This window comes from Siniperca chuatsi, linkage group LG10 (assembly GCF_020085105.1).
Source record: "Siniperca chuatsi isolate FFG_IHB_CAS linkage group LG10, ASM2008510v1, whole genome shotgun sequence".
Lineage (NCBI taxonomy): Eukaryota > Metazoa > Chordata > Actinopteri > Centrarchiformes > Sinipercidae > Siniperca > Siniperca chuatsi.
Window position 1 is genome coordinate 10,973,427 of NC_058051.1, and position 16,588 is coordinate 10,990,014.

Genomic DNA, 16,588 nt, shown 5'->3' on the forward strand with positions numbered 1-16,588 from the left:
CGATTTACATGAGGGTTACATGAAGATTTGATATATAAGTTCAGAGGATAAGAGCAGAGTATGCTGTCTTATCTTAACAGACCTATGAAAAACATTGAAAGTCTGGAAGAAAGGAAGGAAAGAATGATTGATGGATGGCAGGTGAGGGAAGGGAGTGAGTGAGTGATGAGGGCAAGGAAGGGAACTGGGACAGAATAAAATCTGTGAAGTTTTGAGTCTTAATAGCAGAGAGGTTTTCGTCTTTTCAAGAAAGGTATTCTGTTGCAGACTTGCAGCTGTACCAAGGTGTCTGATCAATATGTGTTATAAGTCTGTAATTCAGTCAAACCACACAAAAATTAAAACCACACTTTAGTTGAAGTGCTGGGTACCTTGAGTTAAAGTGCAACAAAGTTGAGCATTTTCCTTTTAGATGTGTTCTCTCCATATCACATCACAGGTATATTTTCAAGGAGACATCCCACTAATTGCAACACAAATGCAAGTACTCTGAACACATTTTATAAAATACACATTCAGAAAATATATTTAAAAAATCTTCTCACATCTTCTCCTTTACATATCCATGCATGTTGGCTGGAATTTGTTGGAGCTCTATCCTATCCTCTCTACCAAATCGTCAAGGCCAGTTCTGTGGGTGTGGTCCTATTCTGAGTGTACAAATTGGTTCTGTCTTTGATCCGGCCTCTCCTTACATGACGATAACCAATTGGCTAAGGTATCGGAACTTCTATTCTGATTGACCGTGCATTCTGTCAATCAATGTCAAACGCTTTCTGCTCACTGACTAACCACGCCTCCTCACGCATGCTAGCGCCAGCGGTTCATTCGTGCGTGTAGAACTGTGGGGTACCTCGCCGGGAGGGAGGAAACGTGTTTCAATTATTTTTTTGCAGGCTTCTCCCGTTGTAATTAGCCGTCATTGCTGGAGTATCGTTAAAAAGAGTTTTCGTCGTTACTTCGGGTTTTACTTAACGGCGCAACGCTGTAAGCACTGGGCTTAAGGGTTTGTCACCTGGCTGCTGCAGCTGACTTAACCTACTCGTGTAGTTGCCAAAAGAAAAAAGGCAGTTGCTAAAAAGTAGTTAGCAAGTCAGCCAGTTAGCCTGCCAGCTAGCCACCTCTCCCCACTGCCACAGCAGTCCCACCCTCACCAAGTGCGTGGACGTCGTAAGAAGCTGCGGCGGTGAAGTCGAGTGCTTTTCCCTCTCAACTTAGCCAGCGTCGCTGTTACAGCTGGCTGGCAAGCTAAAATTGCCCTCTAAACGTTAGCTAGGTGACGCCAACGTAAAATTGTTGGCTTTAACGTTGGACAAGTCACTTCTGTGGAGGGATACGGTCGCTACACTGGCAAAGAGACTGGCTAAAAAGAAGAGGCGAAATAAGAGAGAACAAGGAAGACGACGAGAAGGAGGGGACTGGCTAGTTTAGCCGGGGAGACAGAATCTCACGTAAGTAGCACACAGTTGGTAACGTTAAGTTAGCTTACCAAACGGCTTAGCGGTACTGTACAACTTGCTGTGCTTGCATGGCAACGTTTATCCAGCCAGCCACATATCGGTCAGCCTACGGTCAGTGCGCCATACCATAGCGTAAGCTAACGGTAAAGGCTTCCTTGAAGGTGGCACACTAGCTAGCAAGATAGCTAATGCATGATGGGTTGAAAGTGAGAATGTACTTGAATAGCAGCTGTACTACGTTTGCTGCCGTCGTTCCCTGTTAGCTAAGTTAAGTTAGATAGGTAAGTTTAGTTAAGTGGTCAGCTTATCTATTTGTGGATCGAACAGTGCAGTAAACCAGTTGTCATGAGTATTAGCTAATTAGCTGCTTGGCTAGCTAGTTCCAGCCGGCCACCCACCCAAGTTGACAGTTCAGTGTCTGACGATGCCAAGCAGTAATGTTACTGAAACCCAACGAATGTCACTGGTTATCTGTTTCCCCCATAGCAAATGTTAGGTTAATATCTGTTTGCTGCAGCTGCTGGAACTGTGTGTTCCCTGGCTCAACCCTAGATAAAGTGGCCGCTCAGTGACAATGTCACAGCAACACTTAATGTACGGCATTACACTACCTTCTGTTCAGCTGTCAAACTTGATGGTTATTTCTTCAGTTACCCAGGCTGTCCCAAAACGTTCCAGTTGCCATGCAGAGTTGTCATCAGCCACTTAACATTCTCGGGCTGCACACAGTGTACTGACATAGTAAAAGTCAAAGTCAGCTGTTCAAATCAACAATTAGGCAATCCTTAACCTAACATTACAGGCCAGTACTCTAACACAAGTATGACTCTGTACCAAAACAAACTTTGACTAATTTTCTCTCCTTCTATAGCTAGATAGCAAACACCGCCACTGAGCCAGGTACAGCCATGAGTATTGAGATACCCGTGGGGTTGACAGAACTGCTGCAGGGCTACACTGTGGAGGTGCTGCGACAAAGGCCGTCAGACCTGGTGGATTTTGCAGTACAGTACTTCACCCGTTTGCGGGACAGCAGAAATCAGGATGGGGCTAGTGCTGGTGGCAAGACGGGGAAAGGAGTGATGTTTGATGGGGAGCCGATGCAAACAGAGTCCAACGGAGAGGATGACGAAGATGATGATTCTGACTTTGAGCGTAAGTTGATATTTTGTTGTTATGATTGTCAGCTGTTGCACTGAACATGTCTGTGTGAGGGAGATGGGGCAGAATGAGTGTATGTGTGTGTTTTAGTGAGGGTGTTGGAAAGTGAAGATGAGGCTTGAAGCCTTGTCACTGATGTAGAATCTCTCACCTCTCCCTTATAGACAGACTTCTGTTAAGTGTGTGAGGCCTGCTATATTTGCATACACTCACTTGCATCCAGAAAATCCCATTGAGCAGACAGTTGAGCTAGGCAGCCCTCATCTGCCACTCATCTAATCTAGGTCTTCTCCATTCTCATTATCTATCCGGCTGTCAGGATCTAAAATAGTACTTTATAAGTTTTTAATTTGAACTATCAGTTTCAAGGCCTTAAAAGGTCTAATTTCGCAAAGCTTTTCAGTAAAATCGTTTCAGAAACTGTGAAAAGTAATTTTGCCCTGACTACACAGATCATGAAAGCTTTCCACTTTTTCCACTTTAGTTAAATTGAAAAGGTCTTGTACTACATTCTAGCAAGCATTGAACAATAACAAGAGGCAACTTGCAGAAACACTGAGCTATAGTTACAAGGGATTGAAAAAAAAACCTGGATATTTTTGAAGTAGTGAGGGAACTTTTGCAGCTTTTGACTATCGGCAAACAGCCTATCTTTACCAGTTTACCATTGTAATGTGATACCTTGATACTTGTAACATTTCACCAGAATATGCTCTGAAAGTTAAATCCATGCTGTCAGAAAATAGGCCCACATGTACAACTTGACAATCAAAATAGTTAGAATTTAAAAAATATATTTTTTCATGATAATATGTATGTGTCTTTTCTTAGCCACAGTATATATATTTAAATTTAAGAGTTCATGAATGGTATAACCTTTACTTTGTAGCTCTATCATGGTTCAGCAAAAGCGATGCAATGCCTCTTTTGCATCACTCCCCTGTGTTTGACAGACTGGCAGAAGATGTAAGCTGCTCCATAGCTCAGCTTTCCTCTGTGCTGCTGAGAGCAGCATGGCCTAGATCACATCAGTGTGCTGTGGAGCCAGGGGCTGTTACCTTGTGAATGGGGGTTCTGTTTTCTGAATGAGTTTATCCATTGCAATGATCCACTGTGATGATCTATCGTAGGTGTATCTTCACTGATGATCTGAAGTAAAACATTTTTAAGCTAATGACAGAATTTCACAATGCTTTTTTTGTGTGTGGAAATGCCAAAGCAATGTAATCTAAATGCTTCTGAAGTATGATTATGGCTCGCACAGTTTCATTCCTATTAGTGTCATTGGCAGATACTAAAATATTAATCCAGTGTAACATCTAGTTGCTAGGTAAATTAGTAAACAGCCTTGTGAATTTTGGAATTCATTAGACTTGTTTCCTGCAACTTGGATAGTAGTTTTTCTTTTAAACTTAAGTTTCAGCTTTATTCTGTTTAATTTCATAGGTTAACCATATTTATCATGCCCCATATGCAAATGTTCATCTCTGCTGAAAGCAAAGCAATATTGGCCAACCTTGTAGATTGGTACAAGCTGGCTCAGGGTAAAAGGGGGATTACAGTTTCTGTTTTTATGATCACAAGTGGGGTTTGGCTGCTGTCAAACAGCTGTGACCTCAGCTGAAGGAGCGGTGTGTATGTGTGTGCACAGGTTGTGTCTGTGTGTGTCTGAGTGCATGTGTACATGCGTGCTTGTGAAGGCAAACAGATGTGTTATGACTTGATTTCACGCCCGTTCAAATTCCAGCCTGGTGACCGCATGAAGCAGTTCTTCCTAGTACATTCTGATTAGCGATCAGTTGTTAAGCATCATCCAAGGTGGCAATAAAGGACAGGGAGCTGATACTGTTGTGCCCCAGGAAGAAGCTTTTGCCTGTATGCTGTGGGTCACACACATGACATCCATGACAGTAGATCATCTAGCCAGGCTTGTGTACACTGCCCCCAGGGGACATTCATTTATGAGGGGAACAACACAGGCCTGTATAATGAAAGACATCATGTGCTCTTTCCTGACCACTGTTGTAGCCTATAGGTATAAAGAGTACTACAGTGCTACTAGTTCAACAGCACATGCTCCAAAACAGTTTAGTCTTGTGAGGAAAACACCAAAATAACTTTTTAAACTCGGGATTGCAATACAGGGATGGATATTCTTAGTTATTTCCACCGGTGACACAGACCCACACCTAGTTGTATTAGATTCAACCACTCGCAACACTGAACAATCTACAGAGAATAAGAAATTACAGTCACAATACAGTCACTAATGTTAGAATTCGAAGGGTGTACCTCTGTAACTTAAACTGAAACATATCAGTAATCGTAGAAAAGGTTTCAATCGTAGTCATCTGGACACTGTTTTCAGAATCAAGACCTCTCAGCTCCCATCCGGAAGTCATTCTCAATTGTGAAAAATGGTCTGAGAACTCAGAAATTTAGGAGAGACAGGAACTCTTAAGTAACACAGATTATCTTAAATTTCTGAGTTCTCAGACCATTTTTCACAATTGAGAATGACTTCCGGATGGAAGCCGAAACGTCTTGATTCTGAAAACAGTGTCCAGATGACTACGATTGAAACATTTTCTACGATGACACATTCCTGGACGAATATGGGACTACACCGTTTCATACCAGTAATATTGTTTTATGGGGTGTTCTGGTGGCCTAGGGTTTCAAGACGCTGACCATTTAATCACAACTTCCCTGGTTCGAGTTCAGTTGGGGTTCTGTGTTGGATGTTACCACAGTTCTTTTTCTGATCTCAGCTGTCTACTGTACACTATCCAGAAACGGAAAAGAGTATTCTACCGTTTATTCCATCGAGTAATTAGATAAGAAATACTTTTGCTTTATTAAAGAGCAATATTAAATATGCAAAAGAGAAAATAAGACAGGTCTCTTAAAATGAACAACTAACATTTTTATTGCTTAAATTGCATACAATAATATTATCTGTCAAAACTAAACCCATTGAGTGCATTTAAGTGCCATATTACATTTTGGGTTTTAAAGAAAAGTATGTATTTATGTACTTAAGTTTCAGAACTACATGTTTCAACCTAACTACAGCTCAGGCATAACATAAGCCTTTACTGTCTTCTTTGTGGCATTTGTAGGAGGCAAAAACAAGTAGGCAGGAACTCTGACTATCATAATAGTATAAGCTCAGGCTTTCACAAATTGACTGCAGCATTTTATTTTCTGTGGTTAATATCTTGAACAAAACTTAGCTAACTTACGGAAATCATAACTAGCCACCACAGTGATTTATGTTGTTAACTAGCCATTACATATAGCCATAATTAACATAGCCTACATTATTTACTAGCCTTCATATACCTTGTGTTGGGCCCACTCTGTGGACTGGATGCATAGACTATAACTTGACTTTGCTAAGATGCTGAAACATAGATGTCGCGCTATTGTGGTATGCTAGTTCAGTTTTACAATAGACACGCTATACAGAGTTTTTGTGGACACTTTCTGTCGCTTTCTCTGGCCTGTCTCTTCTCTGCTCCCCTCGCTATTTTCTCTCTCTTCCTCATTTGTAAGCCGCACTGTCAAATCACACCAAAGTGCGTTGTGCGACAGTAATAATCATCATTTAGTAATTGAGCTACGCAAGGAAACGTTTCAGCCCTACTTGGCCCTGCTCCGACTTCAGCGGAAGACTCATTCCTCCAAACAGCGCCACAGGAAGTCATTCCTGCCTGTGGCCATCAAACTCTTTAACTCCATCAGGAGTACCATCAGGGGTTGTGTCATTGACATTTGAGTTTAACTGTAAAGCGGCAACCCATGGCACTTTGTCACCTTGCCAAATGGCAGAAATGACTTCAGGTGGCATTATCTTTGTGTACTCTGGCAAGTGATCTGGCAGTTTAACTGGATATCTGGACAGTGTGTCAGCATCAGAATTTGATTTGCCAGGGCGATACTTGATGGTAAAATGAAAATCTGCTAGCTCACCCACCCAGCGATGCCCAACTGCATTTAACTTGGCCATGCTCAAAACGTATGTAAGGGGATTATTGTCTGTGAATACTGTAAAAGTGGGAGCATAATAAAGGTAATCCCTGAAATTGTCACAGATCGCCCACTTCAGTGCAAGCAAACTCAAGCTTTCCAGAATGAAGGTGATAGTTTTTTTCTGCAGGCGTGAGTGTCCTGGAACGATATGCAATGACACGCAGTTTGTTGTTCTGTTGTTGATAAAGTACGGCCCCTAGTCCTTCATTAGAAGCGTCTGTATGGAGGACGTAAGGTAAGTCAAAGTCTGGGTTCGCTAAAATAGGTGGACTAGTTAACATGTCTACAAAATGTGACACAACTGCACTATGTTTTTGAGTCCAGTTAACAGGAGTTTTGGATGGAAGCTGATCATTACTGGTTCTCTTGGACTTGTTAGGTGGACTTTTAGTGGGTCTGTTCTCTACCTCACTAGGACTCTCAACAAGTTTAAACAGTGGTCTCGCTAACCTAGAAAAGTCCTGAATGAATGTCCGGTAGTAACCAAAGAAGCCAAGGAGAGCTCTAACTTCTCCAACATTCTTTGGTTCTTTGTCTCTAAGTTGGTTAACTGCTTCTAGGTCTTTGGGGTCTATCTGGACACCTTCACTAGTCACAAGACGACCTACATATCTGATTTGGCGTTTAAAAAGTTCACACTTGTTAGGGCGTAACTTAACACCATGTTCTCTGAGTCTGTGTAGAACACGTCTTAAATCATTTACATGGTCAGCGAAAGTCTTAGAATAACATAACACGTCATCTAAGTAAGGGGAACAACACTCATCCCTTAAACTTTCAAGAACCCCTTCATGCATCTTTGAAAGGCCGCTGGGGCGTTGGTGAGGCCAAATGGGAGGCGTTTCCACTCATATAACCCCCAAGGTGTGCTAAAGGCGGTTAGGTGTCTAGAGTTCTCTTCCACAAAGCCTTGGTGGTAGGCACTACCTTGGTCTAGTATAGAAAACCATGAGTAGCCCCCCAGGTTATCCAGCAGGTCTTGAATGCGTGGGAGTGGATGACGATCAGGGATAGTTTTGCAATTTAACCCCCGAAAATCAACACACAAGCGAAGTGACATGTCCTTTTTCCGCATACAGACCACTGGCGAGGAATAGGGAGATGTGGATTTCTTAATCCAGCCATGGTCAAGCAGCTTTTGAACATAGTCTTTCACTTCCTTGTACAAGGGTTTTGGAATGGAGTTGTAGGATGTTTGGACAGGCACATTGTCTGTGAGATTGATTTTGAGTTGCAGGTTTTCTGCATAGAACTGAGATCGACAGAACATGAGTTTACAGGTCTTACTTCAGTTACTACTTCTAATGTTCCCCAAACAGTTCTTTTTGGAAGGTAGATGTCATGTTTAGTGACGTTCTGGATAGGGATTTTTACAGTTTTTGTTAAACCACTAGGAACATCTACTAATGCAGGAAACAACTCTAGACCATCTGGACAGTTGTCTTGAAAACTGGGCTGAAATAACTTTGCACCTCCAGCTGGCCACTCTCTGACCCTACACCTGATTTCACATATTTGACCAGCGGGCAACGTTACACCCTTTTTACCAGTTTTGACTGTGCATTCAATGCAGTTATCAGCTGGGGTAAAAACTTCAAGTGCCGACACTAAAGCCTCAACTGTACTCTCATTTACACTTAAAGCCTCTTTGAGTAGATATTGGTATCTGTCTCTTTGTGGGCTTTAATCACTTCAGCAATAACATTACTGCCTAAGATAGGATGATTAAGACAGTTCTGGGTGACTATAACTGGTACTTGAATAGTTACATGTCCATTGTTATTACTTTTGATCTCAAGTGCCATATCTGCCCATCCCTCAAAAGGAACATCACTGCCATTTGCAGCAGAGATTTCAAAAGGTTGGTCTGAAAAGAGGGACTCGAGTGGTTGGATTGGAACAGTGGGTAATGTCTTTTGCATCCATGTTTTTCCAACCATTGTCACTTGAGCACCTGAATCAAGTAGCATTTGAAGTGGAGCACCATTGAGAGAACATAAAACCATACATCTTTTACCAGTGAGCAAGTCTTTTCTTTGGCAGTGGTGATGAGTGAGTTGACTGCGATTTTGGACCTTGGCTGTTAGAGACTGGGGGCGTTAGGGTTGTCTCGGTCACTGGCTGCCCCTCTCCTGTGACCGTGTCGCGTTTCCCGACACTTTTCGCTGAAGACACCCTATAGCCCGGTGTCCTGTTTGACCACACACAAAACAATGATGACATGGGGTTATGTTTTGTTGTACAAACGATTTACATCTGTCCCGTGTTCCACTTTGTACATGTGGGTTGTGTCTCTGAGGGCTAGAGTTGACAGGTTTGGGGTTGTCAAGTGGTCTGGTCATTTGGGCTAGATGTTTAGTTAGTAAGGACACTTGTGCCGTTAGTTCTCGAATAGCATCATGTTGGGTTTGTCTCTCTTTGTCAACTTTATTGTCTTTAGTCTTGTCACCACTGTCAAGTGTAGCAACAGTCACTGTTTTGGTTGTACAGTTGTACCCAGTCTTTTCTGTCTTTCTGCCTCTTCACTTGTCGATTTAGTGATTTGTTCTAATAAGAGGTCATCACTAACTTGCGTGTCATTAAGGAAGGGTTTTAAGTCACGCCTCACATAGTCATTTTTCTGATTTAGCCCCTGATAGAGAGTATGGAGAAAAGTACCTTGTACAAGTTTAACATCATAAGTAAAACCAGTACCAGCTTGTTGTGACTCAACAAGAACACGTTGTTTCAAACCCATTACTCGGTACAAGAACTGTTGTGGACTTTCCTTGTCTGACTGTTTAGTATTACTTAACTCTTGAAAGAGCTCTGTACTATTTTTGTCACGAATGTGGGAGCGAAGAAACTTCTTAAGCTCATCAACATTCAAATCACCTTTGTTCAGTAACATATCTTTGAATGTTCCAGGTTTTGTGATTTTAAGCACACTTCTGATTCAGAAAACCCTTCAAGTAAACCTTCATCGATTTGCTTACACAGGTTACCATAAGAAACATCTGAACCAGTATCTGAAATCTGTCCACCATGTAGTTTAAACTCTCTATGTGGGAGCAGACTTGCAACATCACTGATACTCAATACCTGATTTCTTAAACTGGATGATGGACTAGCCCCACTCAGAGGAGGGCCAACATTTCTGCTGGTTGGGCCTGAAGCAGCAAAACTTCTTGGTGGTGTGCTAATGTCTCTGTCTTGTCCAAGAAAGTGGTTGTGGGGTGAGGAGTGGAGATTGTTGTGCTGAGGTGATGACGGAGTGACGTTTTCTCCTGGAGTAGTGGAAGGAAAGGTGTTGGGCTGAACCGGTGCTGGAGCAGAAACGGTGGTCTGGTCTTCCCTCTGGATGTGAGCAGGACCCTCGCCTCCAGGACCTGTTGCAGCTGTAGATCTCAGTAGGTCGACGATCAGGTCATCTAGGAGGAGCAGTTGTGACATGCCTTCGTCCTCTAGTGACTTGAGCTTGTCACCTCTCAGGTAGTCAACAATCAGCTCATACATGTCAGTGTCACTCAACACATCAATGCTGGCTGTGATGCTGCTGTTATAGATGGATTGAGTGATGGCTTGTAGCTGGCTGGTGTTCAAACTGGAAAGTTGTCTCTGGATCTTAACGATCAGCGCCCGCCGTGGTGCATTAGTCGCCATGACGTCTTGATGGTGGTGGATACTCTCTGGATGACACACGTAGAAGGAGCCTTCCCTGAAGTTCCGGTCACATCAACAACACAGGGGCACTCTTTACCAGGCAGTTGCTTAGTTTACATCCCAGACGAGCCCCCAATTGTTACCCAGCCCTAGGGGAAGCTGGGCGGTAGCAAGTGGCACACAGCTAGGGTTAGACTGTGTAGCCTAAAGGTGTGGTGTAACTGTGGAGAGACGAGGAGGAGACGTGTTAGTCTTGCCACAGCTTGTTCAATTCTGAAGCGGCACCTGTGCTTCGTCCCTCTAGTCCCCACAGTAGCACTTAGAGCACCCTCTAGTGGTGTGGATGTACCCAAAATAAAAGACACATTAGAAAATACAAAAAAATAAAGGGGGTGTCTGTTTCTCCATAAAACTTTATAGGTAGCATTTTCCAACCTACTACACTAACAGTACAACATCACTACGTCAACAAGTCGGAATGTTGCCATTATCACGATATGACTCATTTTTTATGATATTAAAAATGATACTGGTATTATTATGAACGATATGATATGGCACACCCCTAAATATGTTAAGAATTTATGTTAAGGTACACATTCACCATTAACTAGTTGCTTATTAGCCTCCTAATTACTGCTTATTGATAGTAAGTAAGGAAGTTGTTGTACATGAATTACAATCTTAATATGCTTTGCTAAATATGGTCTATTCTTGTTTAACAAAACTACAAGTGTTAATAGTGTCCAAATAACTCTAAATTAAGTCTGTCTAACTCGCAATATGTTTCCCATTCTAAAGTGAGGTCTTGCTCATAACTAATTTGCTAGTAGTTTGACACTTATTAACCCTCAGAAGTTGCCTCCTCTTTACACTTAAATAAATCCATTATTAAGTACTTGCACAATGTAGGGTGAAGTATATCTGTTTTACGAACTGCATGTGAAGTCTGTTGTACCTCAATATAAAGTGTTACCAATATTGCATTGAACAGCTCTCTGTATGGGAGAAGTAGTTTTATTGGACCTGAATTTGTTTAAAAAGTCTAGAGAGCTTCAAGGTGAAATGCCAGTTATGTAACATGAACATGATCTGTATCTGTTGTATGTAAAAATTCTTGACACCCTTTTTATTGTCTGTTATTAGGCTACTTACAGCTATGATGATTCACCAGTGTGCTCTTAACCTTTCGTTTACACAGCAGGAAATCGCTGTGTAAGAGTGCTAAATTGCTAAACGCCTAAAATGTAAATGAGTTAGATAGCTGGTAATGTATTCCCATGGATAGTACAGTATACACATAAAACATGACGTCCTATTTTACTTGCTTTGTTTTTCTAACTCATGCTGCCTGAATCCACAGCAGGATCTCTACACAGGCCTAAGCTGCTTAACAAAAGGAGAGTTTTGAATACAAACTGTTTTACCTCCCATTATATCTAGTGATGTTGGGCCAAAGATTTTTAAGTAACCATTCCTTTACTGAGGCTGAGTTTCAGTTAAAAAATTATTATTGATGGATTGAAATAAACATTTGCTGTATTTGGCTGAACACTTTACTTAGAGACTAAAGCATGGTCTCTGCTAGAAATTTAAGAATGAATGTAGTTTGACTAAAACTGAGTGCTCTAAATATTAGGATCACCTGTTGTCTTTAAATAGACTTAGCTGGTGAATCCAGGTGAAATGTGTGATCTTTCCATTTTACTCAACATTAACTTGAGTTACAAAGAGCTGTGGTAGATGAAGGAAAGTATAGGCTTTATACAAAAAACGATGCAAATATGTGTCTTAATATGTGATTTTTTTTTTTCCTTTCGAGCTGGCTGGTCTAGTGTCAGTCTGGCAGTGCTTGTTCACCGAGAGAAACAGGAGGGGGTGAATGCATACCTCTCTGACTGAAATGAGTGGGGCTCTTTATTAAAAGATGGATGGAGGGACAGAATAGTCCCAGGGATGATAATAGAAATAAATTAAATGTGTTTTTATAAGAAAGGCAGCTGGGATAAAGCAGAGGCTATATGAAAAATTAACTGAGGGAGGAGAGAGGCTGAGAAAAAAATAAAAATCAGCTCATGCGAACTCTCAACAGACCATAACAAAGCTTTGCAGCTCGATGACGAGTCACCTGGATACATAACATACTTTAAGCTTAGCTCTTATTCATCCTGGACAGTGCAATTTTTACCACAGTTGATTTTCAGTGAAGTTTATTTATTAAGGAACTTTGTAAGATTTACCTCCAGAATGCTGTAATCAGGGAGTGTATTTTCTTCTTCCTGAAAAGTATCAGCCAGTATTTTCAAAATCCTACCTAGGTGTGTTGTGTTGATTACTTATATGCACTGGTATTTTGAAAGCAGGGGGTCTTGCTTGGAACATGCATAACATCAACAGAAGCCAGTAAAGTGTTTCCTTTTTATTGTAGCAGCCCTCTTGCACCAGTAAAGGTGCAAATTTTCCCAGATGGTCAGTGTTCATTTTGGACTGAAGTTCTTCTGTTGGTGTTAAACACTCCAGTAAATTATGACACGAGGCCCATTGCTTGCTGAATACAACCAAAACCAACCTTAAAAATGATGGCCATGATACAAAGACAACTTTTTAAGTAGGGTGTCTGCAAGTCCTGGAGAAGTTTTAAAACTTGAAATTTTGTTAACTAGGTTGAAGGCCTTACATGATCTGAAATACAGTAAGGTCCAAAGTGAGACCTTCAGTAATTGAAATTAGTTCCCCTCCAGACACTTTTTAAAATATGTAAAAATACTCCGCTATGATTAATATTTTGTTTTAACATGGTTATCCCACATAAAAGTAAAAAAAAAAAAACTCTGAAAAGGGGCTGGAAGCACTTCTGCTCTTTCTCCCTCATTGAGAAATTCTGGATCTCTTAATGCCCCGCCCACCACCGCTGCGTTTTAGGTTGACCACCAGTGCTGCATGTTAGGTTGGCAGGTGCTGGTGAGAGCATGGATGTAGTTGAGAGACATACATTCATGGTGAGAGAGTGGTGCGCGTCAAGATGACTAGAGTTAGAGGAAACATTGGCGAGAGTCAGTCATACATGTTTGAGCCTCAGTCAGACCCAGATGAGTCTATTGTGCACCAAAATCGGCAACTAACAGATGTATTAGAATGGTAAGTGTAGTTAGCATCATTTATTTGTTTACGTTGTTTGTTAGCTTATAACTGGCAGTGGCTGACACAGCGTTAGTGGTTGTGAAACATACAATAATATCTGCTATGATGTTACAGTGTGTTCATATTGTTATGTAACATTAGTAGATAGTGGACGGAAGCTCCAGGGTCCGGTTTACATCCAAAAACTGCACACCCTAACATGTTTGCTTTCAAAACTTTCACAATGCTAACTTAGTTCAAACTCTCGCTCTCTGTACTGATAAGTCCGCTCTGCATTGGAGGTTTCAGCTTTCTTTGCCGGCGGCATTGCGATTGGATTTTGAATTTGTGACGTCCCAAATCTAGCTTGCCTGAGGTAAGTTTGAATCTCAGATTTTAGTGAAGTGTACAGATCTCCCCCTTCAATATAAGAATGTGAAAACACTTCTCTATGCAGACTGCACAGATACAAGTCAGTAAAGTCAAGGTCTGACATTTTAGGGGACTTAAACATAAGAAAAACACATTTTTGAGGGGAGGGTTGCTTTAAGGTTTTATACCTTTGTTTTTTTTAAATTCAGTTACTGTGGTTTTTAGATGTAGCATTCTTCCAGTGAGAAATTTTATGTGCAGTCAGTTGTTTTCATTCATTTCTTAAGTGATTAAAAAAAAATTATAAATTGAAGAAAAGTGTTTTGTAAAATTGTTACCCACATACCCTCAGTGGGTTTACATACCAAAGAGAACATACAGGAAACACCTGTCTCCATAACTTTACACTGAAATATTTATTTTACCAAATCAGCAGTAGTGACATTAGTATCAAATAAATTTTACACTTGTTGATTTTATCATTTTTTAAACCAGTTTGTTTACTGTCCACCATCATCAACTTGACAGTGTCATGCACCGGTAGATGCACTCCGAAGCATTAGTTATAGTTTCTGCATCCAAATGGCCACGAGGGTCCGTGTGACGACTGATTTGTCATCTACCCATGTTTGTGAGGGTCCGTGCACAGCCCAGACTTTGTGAGGAATGTACGTGCTAACAAACTTGGTAATTGGTAACTTCTTTAATTTTTCTGATCTGTTCTCATTGTATCCTATGTATCCTCTGGACTTAAAATCCTAATTTGAAAACTGATGTTTTCCTTTCAGTTGTGTGTGATAAATGGACATTATACTGAGCCCCTATTGGTGTTGGTAATTAGTGCAATAAGCAGAGCTGAGATGTTCGTCTTCATTATCCTGCAGAGGCTGTGTATGTGTGTGTTCACGGATGTATGAGCGATTAAAAGGGAGAGGCAGCGCATTTCGGCACAAATGCCCATCACTGAGTGTGTACATTTGTACGTCTGTATAGGTGTGTGTGTGTGTGTGTGCGCGTGTGGCTAGTCTCTTGTGCAACAGGTGACCTGATTAGCAGGCTGTAGTGTGTGTCCAGTGTGCGTTAGCCTGCAAGCAAATCTAATGCAGCCTAGCATCCCTGCAGAGACCTACTGGACTGGCTGACTGACAGCGCTAAGTGGAAAAGCCCTCAGAAGGCTCATGCTACTTAGTCTGGCTTTCTGACTGTTTTTTAATACAGTACCTGTTTGTCCCTGACTTGTCTTTTCAGGTCTTGTCTTTCTTTCTCTCTGCCTGTATTTATTTTTTAACACATTTGAAACAGAAAAGTCTTAGAAACACTAATTTTGTCTCTCTGCCAAGTTGATTGTCTTACTTGTATGTTTAACTGAACTTGCTCTCTCTTGGTCTGTGTGTGTGTCTCTTTTCCTTACATTTTTTTCCTCTGTTTACCAAAGTACATGTAAATCTGTTTTTATCCACCTGTTGATCATCAACTGTCTTATGTCTTTCTTTTTTTGCATCATTCCTTTGAAAGCTAGTCTGCTGGTTTGTCTACCTTCTTGCCTACCTGCTTGCTGTCATCCTCCTTAGCCTTATCTTTTTGAGACTCTTTCTTTGAATGTCTCTGTAGTCTTATCTCTCTGCCTCTCTGTCTACCTGTTTCTCCACCTCCATCTTTGTCTTTTTCTGTATTTTTCATAGTTTTCTACATCTATATTTTCCAGCATATTTCTGTACATGACACTTTGTTCTTTGGATCATTTGTCTTTGTATCCCTTTCTGTGTCTGTATCAGTTTATTAAAATAAGGAGCATGTTAGAAAACATTAACAGTGATGGCTAGAGACACACTGTGTATTGTGGAGCTTAGATACGCGAGATAAAACAAAAACAACTTGAAACAGTGCAACGTAACAGTTGAGGAAACGTATTTGTCAATTCTAGGCCACAGTTCAAGTCAAGACACACTTTTAAGTCTTGTGCAAATGAGGCATTGAAAGTCTGTCATACTGTAGTCACCTTTATCTAATCTCCATGTAAGGCAACATGTCTGTGCATCCACTACATTTTTGTGGTTGATAAAAGGACATAAACAGAGCAGCATATTGGTTTGTTTGTCATTAGGATTGTATTAGAATGCCATAGTTGAAAGCTGGTCTTCCTTTGCAAGAGTACAGAGAGACAAAACTGGAAGGAAGGAAAAACAAAAATGCATACAGATATCTGAGCCAATGAAAGAACAATTTGAAATGGACAAACAAAATAACTAAAAGAAGGACAAAACCCATCATGAGAAAGGAGAAAAGACAGATGAGGCAGTGATAGCAGGCTGTGGTACAACCTGGTTTGCTTGCATTTACTGATAGACATCATTGGAACTTTGGTACTTCCACATTCTTTGTCCTCATGCCATCGTTAGTGGCACTACAGAAAAATGAGGAAATGGAGGGGGTTGGTAGGCCTTTAGATGAATGACTGTTTCAAATAGAGCTGGGTATCGCCACTGATTTCCCGAATTGATTTGATTCCGATTCACAAGGTCCCGATTCGATGTTCGATTATCGATTCGGTTAGGGATATTTTTGTTTTGCTTGGATATGAAAGAGAAAAAAAGATAGATTTCATCAAGCTAGCAGCACAACACGTGAAAGCAGCCAAATCTGTAAAGTTTCCCCAAGTATTCCAGCATTGCATTGGTACGCCTTCCGATCTGTGAAGCCCAACTCGCTGCACTAAACGGCTGCAGAAAGCGTCTCCTGGAGAAGAGCAACTAAAACTGGTGGCTGGGGTCCCGCTGCAGCTTGTGGGAAGCCAGCTA

At 41.2% G+C, this 16,588-nt stretch overlaps 1 protein-coding gene across 2 annotated transcripts in view; it reads left to right on the forward strand.

The window, feature by feature from the left end:
- Positions 1 to 808: 808 nt before the first annotated feature.
- The window catches only part of prkar2aa (protein kinase, cAMP-dependent, regulatory, type II, alpha A), a 57,052-nt gene continuing 41,272 nt past the window's right edge, over positions 809 to 16,588 (forward strand). Inside the window, exons 1-2 of one of the 2 annotated variants that reach the window (XM_044209896.1) lie at positions 809 to 1,451; positions 2,332 to 2,615. In XM_044209896.1, coding sequence (XP_044065831.1) covers positions 2,369 to 2,615 — 247 coding nt within the window. In that variant the 5' untranslated portion in view covers positions 809 to 1,451; positions 2,332 to 2,368. The remainder of the gene's footprint in view (positions 1,452 to 2,331; positions 2,616 to 16,588) is intronic. The other variant, XM_044209897.1, reaches the window with a different exon arrangement.